This window comes from Lathamus discolor, chromosome 4 (assembly GCF_037157495.1).
Source record: "Lathamus discolor isolate bLatDis1 chromosome 4, bLatDis1.hap1, whole genome shotgun sequence".
In the NCBI taxonomy this organism is placed as follows: domain Eukaryota; kingdom Metazoa; phylum Chordata; class Aves; order Psittaciformes; family Psittacidae; genus Lathamus; species Lathamus discolor.
The window spans coordinates 113,715,486-113,731,302 of record NC_088887.1 but is presented as its reverse complement, the minus strand read 5'-3'; the positions used below and the strand labels follow the sequence as shown (position 1 = coordinate 113,731,302).

Here is a 15,817-nt window from a genome sequence, read left to right as displayed (position 1 = left end):
ATAGCTTATATTTGGAAATCGGAATCTAATTTTTTAATAACCTTGTCTTTAAAAGTACCATAGTAAATTGAGAGTTCCTTAGAAGAGTTGTCTCTCCTTCTGCAAATAATTTCATAGATTTGTAAGCTTATGGTTGTGATTGTGTGCAACTGACCTACAAGGCACCAAACAGAACTAGTAGATCAGGCTACCAGTATACTGTTGGTTCTAAATATTTACAAAGGTTCAAGGGGAGACTGGAAAATATTCAAAGAGACCCTTTGGCACCTAGCAAGTAGACAGAATCTGGCTCGAGAAATTACCTGAGGTGCTGGAAGTCCAAGTGACTATTAGTAGCCCCTGCACTTTTTGGGTCTGTATGCGTATTCAGTGCTCTACTTAAAAGTTTATACAGTGTGACAGTCACTAAACAAGCTGCATTCAGCAACAAGACCTGTCTGTTATCCCAGACTGGATGCCTGGGCTAAAGAGACGTTTGGTTGCACCCAGCGTGGATGTTTTTGTAGAGCATGGGCTACTGTAGCTATGGAAACAGTGGTGAGAAGGTCTGAAGAGCCGCAACATAGAGCATATGTAACTTAAGACACTTAAAAACATAAGCTAATTCTGGGAATTTTGTTCCTATTGAGCCTTTGTGTGGGGGGGAAAGGGTATGTAATTGCACAGGCATTTTCCTAGATGCTCTGAGTAAATGTGTCTGCTATTCTTCACCATGGTTTTCCATTATTCCTCCGTTACTTGCCTCTAATACAGCATTTATCAGTCAGTCAGTTACAAAATCAGACTTGACAGTCTTCTGCTTTCACAACTGCTCACAAAACCAAACAGGAATTCTAGAAAACATGACTAATCAATTTTTAAACTACCATTTCAACATGTAAAGATGACAAGAGAAGTATGAGGTAGTTTACTGGCCAAGGAAGAAAGCAACATTGCAATTAATGCCAGAAGTTTCTGGAGAGAAAAGTTCTGTCTGCAGCTGTTGATGGCACTTAGCGAGGACAGCCAGGTGAGCAGACAGACCTTTCCTGTCCTGACCACAGCTGTGCATTGTGTTTAGAAAGAAAACCTTGCCCAGGTTTGTCTCTAGTAAGCTAGTACTCATCAGATCACTGAATCTCATAAACAGTATTGTTCTACCAGGTAGGTGGACTGATCAGTTCCTGGCATCCTGCTTCAAAGGCGTTTCGTTCTTACTACAAAGGAACATGCTGGACCAGTATACACTTCATTCAGTGTTCAGCAGGTCTGACACCCCGAGGCTATTTTTGTTTTCCCTAGAGCCATCTGGGGTTTTTTGCTTTGCAGTTCAAAAGAGAATTTCTTGCTGAGTTTCATCTCCGAGGGATGTATGGCTTACAAGGCCTCTGAGAAGACTGGTAGCAAGGTCTGCCCTCATGGCTAACGTATTGGTTTAGCAGTCAAGGAACATTTTTGGTTCTTCATTGGCTTCTACACTTGGATGATGTGGAGCACATTGCTGTGTTCCTGTGCCCCAGTTTTGTACAACAGCATCTTACTGGTTAGGTGGCAGCTCTTTGGGTATAGTAACAAAAATGTCTAGATTGGATATAAGGAAGAAGTTCTTTCCTGTTAGGGTGGTGAGGCACTGGAATCGGTTGCCCAGGGAGGTTGTGAGTGCTCCATCCCTGGCAGTGTTCAAGGCTAGGTTGGATGAAGCCTTGCGTGACATGGTTTAGTGTGAGGTGTCCCTGCCCATGGCAGGGGGGTTGGAACTAGATGATCTTGAGGTCCTTTCCAACCCAAACTATTCTATGATTCTATAAAACACAGGGTTCTTTGCACTTGAGCTTTCAATTCTGCATCAGTCCTGATATACTGTGAATATGTCAGGATTTATGAATGTTTTGCAGTGTTGTCACCCTTTCTTGCCTGTTCTTTTCACTAGCTACTGATCAAAGCTGAAGTACTCTTGTTAATTGTATACAGCATTGAAAGCTTGTGAGTGTTAAGTATGGGAAGGAAATGTCCAATCGTTAGATCACTAGTTTTCCTCACATGAAAGATCTAGTGATGGAGTAGTGAGGCTGCTAGAGAAAGGGATAGTTTTCTGAGACAAAATAGAGTTTAAATTAGAAATGTAGTTTTCAGGGGTTCTTCAAAGACCACAATCAAGTTCTTGTCCTGGTTACTCCTTGGGATATTACTGGAATGCAGTGAATTATTATTTTATTCTTTTTGACATTTCTCCAAGAACAGCTTTTGAGATTAAGCAAACAAATCTATCCTCCGCCTTCCCCTACCAGCTTTAGACAATGAGATCTTCAACAGGAGCTTTGACTTCAGGACAAAAGGATAGATTGTAATTTGAACATGGATACAGTAGGTATTCAGGCATTTATCAGATACACATAGTTTTGTGTGTATATCTGAATCTGAGGTTGAAATATGATGGCTTCCTGGAGCAAGTCTTGTTCTAATATCATTTGCATTTTTAACATTTGTAGTGGATCTCTTGCTATATCATCTTAGGTTTGTACTTAAATCTAAGTATCTTCCTGTATCCAATTTAGATATTTTCAGAAGTCCACATCTATGTGAGAATGAGAACTGAAAAACATGTATTTGTATAGCACCAGATGAAATGAGATGAACGTAACTTTGAGAAGAGTTTTCAGTCTAAGCAGTGTACATAGAGGTACATGATCATATAGAAATGGGAATAAGTGGCTTATGAATGGTATAGCGATGAAAGGTGGTTTCTTAAAAGCTGCTCTTTGGAACTTAAGGGAAACATGCCTCAAGACTCTGTATTCAGACATTTTCAGTGGACTCCAGAACACCATCACCTACCTCCCTTTTACTGTTTCCTAAATGTTGGCTTCCCTGCCTGTGCCTTCCTGCTTGTAGAGGCGTAGCACTGTGTCTCTTACGTCTGCTCCTGGTGTACTCTTTGCTTGTTTGCTTCCTGTTCTTCAGGTTTGTGTTTCGCTTGCTTAAGCCTCTAACAGTTTAACAGAAAGTTAAGAGTATGAGGTAAAGGGAAAATTAGTTTTGACACTTTGTTTGTGAAAGAGAATTATTTCAGGACCTCATCGGTGTTACCTTATTGCTGTTGGTGGGCCTTAATCACCACATGAACTTTCACATGAGAGGTAGAATCTCTCTCTGCTTTTTCTTTTTTTTTCTGGTGCTTAGTGCTGGTTTCATTCTGGCAGGCTTGACTTATTGCTGGTTTTGTACTATCATGCTGTAGCAACAGGGAGTGTCAAAAGCATATGCAAGGATGCAAACAAGTTATAAAATTAAACTCCAAATCCTAGATCAAAGTGATAGAAGTGTTTTCTGTTCTTTGATTTCTGACCGACCACTTCTTTGCACTTACCCCAGCGACGTTAGACATGAGCTTGAAACTCTTCTGTTTCATGTACTGTTATATATGTAAAATGTTGGAATTTCTTTTAGATCAATTTCAGCTGGAGCAAACAAGAGCTCGCCGTCAACTCCTTCCTTCTATATTGCAGGCCCACTCCCCGATGGATGGGAACAAGCTATGACCCAGGATGGAGAAATTTACTACATAAACCATAAGAACAAGACCACATCTTGGCTAGACCCAAGGCTTGACCCACGCTTTGGTAAAAGTTCATATCGCTTCAGAATTTCTGATTTGCTTCAGTTCACTCAACTTTAATATTTCAGGCATAATTTGAAAACTTCTTATAATACAATTTTAATTTGAATTATAGAGACCTTATTTAAATCATTATCTAAAAAATACTAAATGGATTAGCATAATTCCTTTAGGAGTATATGTCACAAAAGTTTCTAATGCTAGGGGTTGGTATTTTGCCGATCCATACAGTTCCCCAAATTGGTGGCATTCAGAAATGACCTATCTAGAGACAGTTTCAGCCAAGCTCACTCTTTCTTATAAAATTGCAAAACTTTACCATGCAGGAATCTTTTAATTTCCAAACAAATACTTCTGTTCCTTTGTGCTGTCTTCAAGAAGAAGGCATTGTCAAATAATAATTTATGCTGTTTAAATACACTTGAAACACATACCAGCTTATAATTCCAGCTTGTCATAGTGATGATCATGACAAAACTTTGTTTTAAATGATACGGAGATAAATGATAGGTTTTGTTGCTTCTACTTTAATAATCTTCTTATGGGGTAAAGACTATATAATACTGGAAATAGAAATAATAACTTAAATTAGGGATCACAAGGTCTAGATGTAAAAATGTAATGAAATAGAATTCTCGTTTTTTATGTATTTTGATCTTTGTGAAGTGCAGAGCTGCAAACGTTTCAATAAAACACTGGCACAGATGATTATGAATAGCAATACATATAATATTAAGAGACTCTAAACTAGTCCCTTAGATTGTCCAAGTGATTGTTCGGATGTATTTAAGGTGATATTACAACTTTAATTTTCGTATAAAGCCATGACTGGTGTATATAAGCTTTATTAGTTGTATTAATTTGCCCTTGATTTGTTTTCCCAATAACTTACTATTTTCAACTCCCTTGGATTTGAGTTATTTTTCCAGAGCCATGGAAAAAAACAGTAGGGGTAAAAAATAAAAAAAAAATAAAAAAAAAAATTAAGAGATCATTGTGGTTTCCAGGCTTTAGTTTTGGATTCGATGCAACTAAATGAAAACAGTGTGCAGATCACTGAGTAGGTCAGGCTGAGGGGATACAAAGCCTTTGAAGCTTTACAGGGGTTGACCTAACAACAACTGTGGGCCCCTTTTGGGAGAGGCATTAACTCCATGAATGCCATATAAACACAGAGCTGCAAAACTCACAGTCACTGTTCTGTTTTGTTTTTCTGAAACGGCTGTTAGAAATTTCAGCATTTCTGTTCTGTGGGCTTGAGTGCTTACTTTAAACATCCTTTTGCTCTTCTGGAGAACACCAGGTTGTCACACTTTGTTTATAAACTGCTCACCAGTTTGTAGACAGGTTGAACCACTGTGCAACTTGAGCCCAAAGGTGGGGCGTGTATTGAAGGTTGTCAGCTTTGGCAAATGTCCCTGCTGGCTTGAACACCAGCCAGAGTTGCAGACCTGTTTGCGTGTTGTAAGGGGAGTGTGTGGATAATTTGCAACTTCACAATTACTTAATATGTGAATAAGGCTGAAAAGGAAGCAGTCATCTTGAAAATCAGTGTTGCCTTTTGCAGTTAAAAGAGGCAGCTCAATTATATTTACTTAAGTAATCTTGCAGGGTATGTATTTTTCTTTTCTTTGTATTACTTTATAGTTTCCAGTGATGAGCTTGAATTAAAAAGGAATGTGGAAAAGGCTTTAATTGACAGAGGTCAATTAAATGAATCTTGTTTCTCAGAACTATTTTGTACTCCCATGAATACTATGGTTTAACCGTTAAGGGCAAAAGCCACTTGTCTTGTGCATGCTGAAACTCCATCAAATGTTAGGGCTGTGCAGTTAAACTGAAAGAAGTTAGTAATGTCCAAAAGACTGCATGAGGGTTTCTTGCTGCATAGCTTCCCTTTTTGGGCCCACTGCGTATGTGTATCCCAGACAGGCTTGAGTACATGCCAAAGCTCTTTATTTTGTGGTCGGACTTTTAATCTGTTCCAGACCTTTTCAGTCAAAGAGCTCAAGTTTAACTGAAAGGGGCAGGAAAGGGAAAAAACCAAACATGTGGGCTCTTCTGATCTAGAGTGACGGCAAATAGAGACAAGCTGCTAGCTGCTGTTGAGCTTGAAGGAGTTTTCCTTGAAATCTTAAGTTGTATGTATTGTATTGTGGTTTATGTTTTTATCATTTGAGCCAAGAAAATACTAAATTTTATTCATCTTGCTTTCTTACTTGTGACCTCCTTAAGTCACTTCAGTAAAGAAGAAAAAAATCTGTTCGACAGAGTGAGCTTACTGAGCCTTGCGTTTATTTATCATGTGGAGATCCTCAACAAATATGTGCTGTGACCCTAAATAGCATGTGAATGACTCAGAAGTTTACCTTTCTGTGCTTAATATAGGTTGAAAACCCTGTTGGGCTTTTCCCCCCAGGGATTATCATTCCCTTTTCTGTCACTGTGTTTTAATATAAGAGCTTAGATTTCACTGTTTTTTTTGACTACTAACACTTTCAGAAGCAATCTTAAGTGAATTCATCTCTGTCATGTTGAAGCTTTTGATTAGTACAGTGTTACTAATGTTGATTGAAACAGAAGGAGAAATTCATTTCTTCCTTGATAATACAACTTTCATGAATCTGAAGAACCATTGAAAACAATAAAGCTGTTGAATGGTATGTGCAAACATACTCTTCTGTTCCAGTACTCGGAAACAGAAGGTTTGAAGAGTCTTTGCCCTTAGGTTTCTGAATTCCCAGCTTCCAGGGAAACAGCCCTTATGTCTTTGTATGTTCCTCATTGGATGGAAGCTTTACATTCACCTTTATTTTCTCCAGTAGGTGTGCATATACCTCTGTTTTCCCCCCTCCTTTTTCTTTTCTCAAAGAAATAGTGCTGGTAATTTTCCATTAACGTAGCTAGAAAAGAGAGAGGAAGGAGGATCAGTTTGAAGAAATTGGTTTAGACGGACACACCTACTTACTGACTTGGTAAGGGGAATTTGGGTATAGCATTCATGCTTTTAAACAGGAAATAAAAGGATGTAGTTAATACGGATTTTTTCTTGGAGCACGCTTTTAAGACTGACGTATCAGATAAGAGTCCCAGTCTGAATACCTGCTGTGGAGTAGGCTGGATCTAAAACCTTAGCGCTCCAAGTTGAAGATAAGGACTTTGTTCCAAGACTCAGCTAAAATCTTTGAAGTGGGCTTGAGGTCTTCAGCTATACCACTTAAGCAGCAGTGGAGTCTTGTAGCTCAGATACTGATCATCCAAGTCCATGTATTTGACTTTAGAACAGTTTTAGATTAGGAGAATTCACAAACTTTAAAATCTAGAAAAGAACTAAGTATGAGAGAAGCGTCTTCTTGTGCCAAGCACAGTCAATCATAAAAGATGACATGAGATCAAAGGAATGGGGATGGAAGGGGGAATCCTTAGGCCTATGTCAGCAGGTTTCTTGTCTAGTGGAGCATCTGGTACAAACATGCTGTCCTACCTTCTAGGTGTCTTTGCAGGCTGCATAGTAAGAGGCTTCAAATTACTTACTTGTATATACATTTATTTATTTAGAAGGTTATTTCTTCAAGGTAATTGGACTGTCAGGTTGAGTTTGTGTTTTGGACTGGTTTGTCTTTCACTACCTTCTACTATTGTTTATTGGTCATACTTCATAGATCCTACTGATTTTTCTTTTTAAGCCTTCCAGATAAGTTAATGAGTTACCTTGATAGTAAAAGAATGTGAGGGTAGGAAGCAGGTCAGCTGTGCGTTCTGAGTGGCTGAAGTTGGTGAAGCAGAACATATGTTTTTTCTGTAAAATTAAATTTCCTAGAACCAGAAGTTTGGAATCGTTCAATTTTATTGCTAAAAGTTTCCAAGAATTGGCTTTTGTATCAAATACCATTAATGTGATTTTAAACTGTTATTTGAGTTTGCAGATGATAGGGCTTGTTTTTGAAATGCAACTCTAAAGTAATCTGCCTTTTGAAGAAACATTTTACATTCAAAGATGGGTCATGAAGTGGGAAAAAAGCAGAAACTGGCAGTTTATTTCTGCATGTCTAGTGGGTTGGTATAAGTCTTGTGTTTAAACAGTAGTACTCCATTAGAGAAGTCAGACAAGTCTGTCTGCAGGAATTAGAGTAAAACAAGATACCATTTCAGTTTTCTTGTTATTTTATTCCAGACTTCAGTTTTATAGGCTTGTTACTAGTGATCATACCAGTGCTACACATGCCCAGTCCTGTTCTTTCAAGTATCAGAGCTGCCATATGGGGAATAAAGCAAAAGATGTGACCTCAGATTGAAATCATTGCCACAACTTTATTTTTATCACTCCCATTTAGAGATTACGTTAATGGTTTTAAGTTCTGTATGAATTCCGGATGAGGGGGAAGGCAAGGGAAGACAGTATTTAATATCATTATGCAAAGGGCCATAGGGGCTCTGTGTACAGTAGCTGCTTGATATACATGAGTAAGAAAAGGAATAAAGGTGATGAGAATTGGGAGTATAGGGAATGCACATCATAATTTTCTGCTTCCTTTTTTTGTGGTGCAAGAACCTTTGAAACAATGAAAAGGGCTTGTGCTGAAATACTGAAGTAAAATGCACCTGTAGATTTCATTGAAACATGTTTTTATTATTTCCATTAATAAAAACCAAAAAATAAACCACACACCAAATCTGAAATGTAGTTAATATTCAGAGCATCTGCTATTTTAAGTGTCAGAAATTAAATGGAAGTATTCTATACTGTTGCTTTCTTATCCTTTACCTGTCTAGCATTTTAATATGTGTATCTTAAAGTTAGTTTGTAGGATTCTTGCCAGAGGCATATGTGTGGGCAAGACAGAACTAGAACCCTAGACTGGAAGCATTTTTCCTATGTCTGGTCATGGTGGCATTCCAGGTTTTTTAAGTTCCAGATCTGCCTTCTATTTCTGCACAAAAGCAGAGAATGAGTCAAATTTGGTTTTGATCTGCAAATGCAATGGCATATTCTTGTTTACATGCTCTCTAAAAAAAAAATAGTGGATTTGACTCATCTGAAAGGTATAGTGGTATTAGATTTTTCACTTCCCTGTCTCTCTCTTCCAGAAGAGCAATTTCAGGAGACTGCTTAGGATGGGGAAAAGGTTTCTATATATTGGTGTGTGTGTCAGGGAATGTGGTCAAATGGAGCAGCAGCAGTTTTCAGTGAACCAGTGACTTGTGTCAAAGTGAGCTGCTTGTGAGTCTGCAGAGGCGGATGAAATTTCACTGGCAAGCATCCCTTTGTAATAGGGGATGCTGCCGCTATGGTAGTGACAATAAAAGTTTATTAGTTGTTCAGCAGAAAGTGAAATCTTTTTCTTCAAAAGCAGGATGTATTTAGGTATCTCCACTGAATGTAGTTCACAGAAGAAATTGTTAAATCTATCCACAAGTATTGTGTAAGGTTGCAGTTACCTACTTTGTGTAGATTTATATACTAATAAAAAGGAAAAAAAAGAACCCCTCACTTTTTAGGGATTTGTCAGGGCAGTACGTTTATGTAAGTTTATACGTGTTTGGGGTTTGGTTTTGTTTTCAGAATAATTTAATCCTGTTTGAGAAAGGAGATTTGTTGGTAATGGTGTCTTTATGCCAATACAGATAATGCATACCTTCAGTGCTAGGCTAGAACAGCTGTGACCATGAAAGAAAGCTGTCCTCTTAATAGGGGGGCATTTTTTCCACTATATCTTTTTAATGCTGCAGTTTGCACGTCTCTGTTAATGAGCGTACTACTACATTAAAAATTGAAGGTGGATCGTTTTGAACTCATCAGTCATCATCTGTAATCTAAATATGTATATACACACACACAATAATTATATGCTCTCTATCTAATCATATATAATCTAAAATTCAAAGAAGCATCAGCTTTTTTCCTTCTTGAATTCAGTCATGTTGAAACATGATCTGTTTCTTATATACAGAAAACAATTTTGCTTGGGTTTTTGACAGCAAACTGTTGATTCTATTTTTGAGTATTTTTTACTGGATTTCATAACTTCTGTAGTTTGGACATGCTTCTGTAATAGGTGGTATTTTCATTAGATATATCTTGCTTTAACTAGGAGTCCAGCTCAGGAGTATGTGAATATTTATTTTTACCTAATATACTAGGATTTGTTTGTACACTTAAGACAGCAAAATGATCTGGAGAGGATCATTCAGGCTTCCCCCTTACTGTAAACTCCAGGATTCTCAGATTAACTGTAGACTGAAAACATAGAATATTTTATTGTGCTAGTTTTTAGGTTGTTTTATAACAGCAACATTATGAAACTGAAACTGGAATGTCTTTAAAATAATATAGCAATGCGTGATAGGGTGCAGTCCAGAAACATGAGTTGTATCCTGATTAAACAACAAATTGTTGTACCAAGTCTCTCTAAAAAAAGCCACTTGAAACAAGTTTTTATTACTTCCGAGACTCATTCTTTCAAATCCTGATGGTAATTTTTTTTTTCTTCACGGCTCTTTTCAGTTTAATCAAAGAGGATTTTTGCCTTCGTTGCAGTGCTGCAAACTAGCACCATTCATAAACCTGGCCATAGCCAAAAAATGATGGACAAAAAAGCTGCCTGGTTTCCAAAAGAAGCTGAAGGGTACAAGTGCTCTCTTTCAGTTCCTTCAATGGAAACACTGATTCTTATTATTAAGAACAGTAAGTTATAGTATGCTCAAACCCTGAGCTTTGTGGTTGTTTGAATAAATAATGTCTTTAAATTTGCAGATTAAGATTAGGTTTAGTTTTGAAGGATGAAATGATAAATACAGAAGAAAACTCATCAAACATTCAGCTGTGTCTGTTAATCATTATGGGTGCTCTACAGCAGTCTTTGGAAATTCTGCATAGGAGAAAGGTGCTGAGGTGCTGTGTTGCTGCAAACTGCCTGTGCCATGGGATGTGTGATTTTAATTGGCATAGGATCTTGGAAGAGAATTAGCCTTTTATGTTTTGAGTTGTTAACAATCTGCTGGCCTTTTCTCTCCAATTCAGATGACTGGTAATTGTTTCCCGCTTTTGATTTGGTTTTCGCCCCCCCTTCCCCCCCATTAAGGATGTAGACAGCAGTCTAAACTTGTTTCAGTATCTGTCAAATATTATCTGCTACAGTACAGAATGGGCATTTTGCTGTTGAGTTTGGGCAATAGAACTTTCAATGTGTAACATTTGAAGACCACTAATTCTCTGTTCTCAACAGCATATTGCAGCTATTACAATTGGCTGTATTCTGCAGATAGTGAAGCTAAGCCACATTCTAGGACAGCAAGATCTTTATTGTCTTAAGTTGCCCATGGTTTTTAACTTGTCTGCCCCTCCTCCTCCTCCTCCCTCAAATCCCCCTCTTCCAGAAACAAAGACTTGTTTGTTCCTTCTCTGCCTGTGAGGTCTTTGCAGACTGTGCTGTGTGGGTGCAGAGCCCCTTATTTAAATGTTTTCCATAGCCATGGAAGGTAAGGAATAGGATGCATTAGAAAACTGGTAAGTCCTAATAGATAAATGAAGCCCTTTGCCTTTGAATTCAGATTTCTTAAAAAGAGCTCTGCGTGTCAGGATCCTCACAAACCCATAAGGTGTGGAAAAAGAAAATGCGCTTATCTGAGATGATGTTGATAAACATATTCTTTAGAGTGCAGATTTCTACAGTTATGTCCTCAGTAAGTAATGAAGAGAATTAAAAAAACACCTGAACCACAAAACAACCCAAAACCAAAACAAACAAAAACCTAAGCCGAACAGTAATAAAAACTTCAACCCCTCTGTTTTTTCTTGTCATTGGAAATGAAGTGTATTTTCCCTATTTTCTTTAAATATTGTGTCAGAAACTATAGAGATTTACATTCTTCTTTCCCGTTTGCCTTGAAGATACTTGTGTGATCAGCCAAGATGGCTAAAAATCATTCAGTGTTATTAGCAGTAGTGTTTTTTTCCCCTGATTCTTCACTTGGGTGTGGTGTTAAGTCACTAAAATTAAGCTAGTAGTATCTTTTTTAAATGTCCAAACTTCTAAGTTTAATTTCATGGTTAAAATAGTTCCATTGTATGAAAAACATCTCCCTGGGCTGTTCTGAGGACAGTTTAAAATCTTGTCAATTTGAAGTCTTTTGCAGTTGCATTCTTGAAATAATAAAATGCTCAGAAAAATCCTTTTAATGAGTACCTGAATGAGGTCTAGAAACTGTATTTTTAGGTTCAGTTTCTGAAGAGTTACAAAACCATATAATAATCTTACCAAAATATTTTATTGATGAATATTAAATATACATTGAAGTCTCAGTATCTTATTATGGTATTTGTGGTTTAGATACACTTTTAGTTTAGAAACATTACTTTGAAAATGCACATTAGGAGGCATTTCAGGAATCTAGGATGAGGGAATACAATGAAAAACATCAGTCAAACATGATTTGTTTCTTACAGTTTTAATTTCAATGTCAGTAGATGAGAAGAATGAAGCAAACTGATCAGAGAGAACCAGAATAATACAAGCAGCTCTCAGAAAGATAACGATACATAAAATATTAAGAATTTGGCATGAGAAGGAAGTTCGTTCCAGAGTAATAATTGTATGGTACATGCAGGAAAACCAAGTTCATAACATGTTGAAGGGATGTTAGAGATACTGCATTTAGGTGTTTAACTAAGGTTAGAAACTCTTAAATTTTTATGAGGTTATCTGTAACATGACTTGGCTGTGAACTGCATGAGGCAGGGGCTCTGAAATGATTATGTAAGTTGGACAGGAGGCCATAAAGGTGGCCTTTTTAAGTAAAAGAAAATTGACATTCTTCAGCTTTGGGTACTTAATTTTTACAAGCTAGGTAATCCGCTTTTAGCTTAGATGTGCTTCTTTCAGGTGATTGTAATTTTCTAACCTTTGTCCCTCTTTACTTTCCACTGTAATTGACCTTCCATCTTGTTTAATAGCAGGGTTTGAATCCTGGAACTTCTGAAATGTAGCACAGACTTCTGCTTGAGTTGCAGAATTAGCTAACAGCAAGAGAAGGCTGTTTTCTGATGTCCTGTACTAGCCCTTTCCTTGTCTGTGTTTAAGGTGAAACAGGTTACCATATGAAAACCAAAAGGCGTGGTACTTGTTGGAGACTTGATAGGTTTCTTGGTAAAAGAGAGAAAGGAGAAGATACTCCCTACTCCAGTGGTGTCCAGCTTGTCTAAAGCTGCTAGGTGGGCTTTCTAGCTTCAACCTCATCCTAATTTGGTAAATGTAATTTGGTAGATTCCTGTTGCTGTCAGTCTTCAGCAGGGATTGCCCAGTGGAGGGCAAGTAGAGCTTGTAATAGTTCACTGCTCAGATCCTTGCAGGACAGCTGTTGGTACTGTTGAAACTTCTGCAGTTCCTGGTGTCTTGGGGCATGTGAAACTTCCGTGACTGTTCAGCAGAGCAACAACCTGTCCTGCTGCTGGCCTAGGTACCACAGCTCATGTCACAAATCTGGTTGATTGGCTCATCCTGGTCACCTCTTCCTGAAGTTCAGTTTTGATGGTGAAGTGGCACTGGATGTCTGTTAAGATCAACTGCTTGATTTTAAGCTGTCATCCACAGTGGCATTATCTTCCCTCTATTCCCCCCGCCCTGCCCCCACTGGGACAGGGTAGGACTTGTAGCTTGGAGCTGGACATCTAACGCTTTGTATTCACTGTTGTTTCTACTTGGTGCTGAGATTCAGTTTCTGTTCCTACTTTACCTGTGCACTCTACCTGTAAGAAGTTTTATCATGATCATATGTATGAAGCGTCTTGCAAGTAACTACACAAGACTATTTCAAATTGCTTCAAGCTATCTGACACTTGATTTTATTTTTACTTGACTCATGAAAATGTGACCCATCTCTCCATTAGACTATTGATTCTGTGCTGAACCTATAGAATAGTTGAAAAGGTACACTAGAGAGATGAGTAACTGGTTTTTCACTTTTCTGTTCTCACCCCAGTGAGCATATGGCGTTTCTCCTTCGTATGCTGCCTCTCAATGGAAGGATGAGCTGTGGAAGGGGGAAAAAGGAGCAAGGCTGGGAAGCAGCAGCCGGTTTTACTGTTATTTTGAGATAAATATATTTAGGCTTTTGTGGAACCAACACTATTGTAACTCAAGTTAAACACTCATAAGACAGGGGAGACTGAAGGGCTTTTCAGAGAAAAAATGATACAGATTCTTTATGAGAACTCTCCTTTATTCTGATAGTTAGAAGTGTTAATGTTCCAGGAATCCTCGATATATGATGAAAACATTGATTAAGACCTACACAACAGATGGCTTTCTTTGCACCGAATCAGCCTGTCATCCTAAATAAGCTCATTCCCTTTTTTTTCCTAGTTCCCATAAACCATACTCCTCATTCGCAGGGAAAGAAAAAAAAAAAAGAAATCCATACCACTCTGCCATCAGTGCTTCAGCAAATGCGTTCTGCAGCATACTGTGAATGTTTACAGATTCAGGTTGTTCTCGGCAACAAGATAGAGAGCTAATGCCAAACCTGAAAGCCCCTGAAAACAGTGCCCTTGTAATACAGCCTTTCCTAGGACTCTGTTTCTTAGCCCTCAGCCTTTCCTAGCCCTCTGTTTCACTGTGGGAACTCCAGCGCCTCTGTTGACTTTAAACATACAGGTCTTGAGTGGGGAAAAAATCAAGGGCTGTCAAGTTGATGCATCCCAGTCATGCATTATTTTATAAAATAAAACTGTCTTATGTCTTGCTCTTTGGGGAAAGGAAAGATGAGTTCTCATTGTGCATTAGGCATACAAGGTGACAATTTTTCTTCTCTACACCCCAGAAAAGATGCATCATGTACTTCTGTGGGGTAAAAGAAAATGAAGCATCAGCAAAATGTTTCCTGTATTGATAGCGCTATTTTGGCTGTGTGATTCATCTGTTAATGATGATAAAGCTGTTTCTGTACCAGCTCTAATTTTGCATGACAGGATGCCCTCAATGGAGCCTGTAACACTCAAAAGTTGATGTGACAAGGATGTGAATGATTGCTGCATGACCTTGGGGTGACATGGTCTACTGTTTGGGCAACATGGTCTAGTGGAAGTTGTCCTTGCCAGTGGCAGGGGGGTTGGAACTAGATTATCTTAAGGTCCTTTCCAACCCTAACTATTCTATGATTCTATGACTTGCACCACATTGAGAAGAATGGTAGCTTTTAATCAAGTGTAGTTTGATGTAAGTGAGATGTTTTGGCATTCTGTGTGTTCTCAAGTTTCATGATTCTAAGATTTCACATGAATAAGAAAAGTGATTTTGTATTATTTGTGTCTAAATTGAGAATAGTTTATTAGGAAGAAGATAGATCCTCCTCATTAAACTTGAAATATTTTACTGCTACTTTGAATTTTTCCCCAACTTACACATTTGGCTGTTTTCAGAAGCTTTTGGATCAACTGTGTACTCTTAAGCATGAGACGAGATTCTTACATTGATTTTACAGGAATAACACATAGGAGCAAACATTTCACATTCTGAACATCAACATAGCTGCATGTTTTGTATTGTCATGGCTTGTAATTTTACAAAGTTTTTAATCTATGCCTTCTAAGGATAATACCTTCCTTACGAGTCTTTTTATTTCATTCTTAAGTGTTTATTGTTTTGGTTCCTTAGCCATGAATCAGCGAATCAGCCAAAGTGCTCCAGTGAAACAACCACCTCCTCTGGCCCCTCAGAGTCCCCAGGGTGGTGTGATGGGTGGGAGTAGCTCCAACCAGCAACAACAGATGAGACTTCAGCAGCTACAGATGGAGAAGGAAAGGCTGAGACTGAAGCATCAAGAACTGCTTCGGCAGGTGAGGCCACAGGTTAGACACCTACTTCCACTATTTCTTTTGTATGTTATGTTTTGTTTTCTCTAAGTTGTTGTTTCAGTAAGTCCTAAATACCAATGACTGTACAAAAAGCTTTGAGATCTAAAAAGGTCTGAATTCATTCTGTTACTGGCATCAGCTTGGTAGTGGAAGCATCTGACCTAGCAGACTGAAGGATTTTGCTTTCCTCCCTCATTGCTCTAACAAAACTCTCCAAGAACAGGCTTCTTTACTGTTAGGATGACATCATGGATTGTTGATCTGATTGGATATTCCTCGTGAGATTGTATTTTATGTTCATTGAGTTCTGAGTCATGCAAAAAGCAAGAAGTTGGTTCCCACAGTTGCTTTAGTTCTCCCTAAGTGGAGGA

At 38.2% G+C, this 15,817-nt stretch overlaps 1 protein-coding gene across 8 annotated transcripts in view; it reads left to right on the top strand.

The window, feature by feature from the left end:
- The window catches only part of YAP1 (Yes1 associated transcriptional regulator), an 87,188-nt gene that overhangs the window by 51,907 nt on the left and 19,464 nt on the right, over positions 1-15,817 (top strand). For 2 of the 8 annotated variants that reach the window (XM_065678694.1, XM_065678696.1), the window contains exons 4-5: positions 3,486-3,599; positions 15,247-15,428. In XM_065678694.1, the coding sequence (XP_065534766.1) occupies positions 3,486-3,599; positions 15,247-15,428 (296 nt within the window). Of the gene's footprint in view, positions 1-3,485; positions 3,600-15,246; positions 15,441-15,817 lie in introns of all 8 variants that reach the window. The other 6 variants (XM_065678695.1, XM_065678693.1, XM_065678698.1 and 3 more) reach the window with 3 other exon arrangements.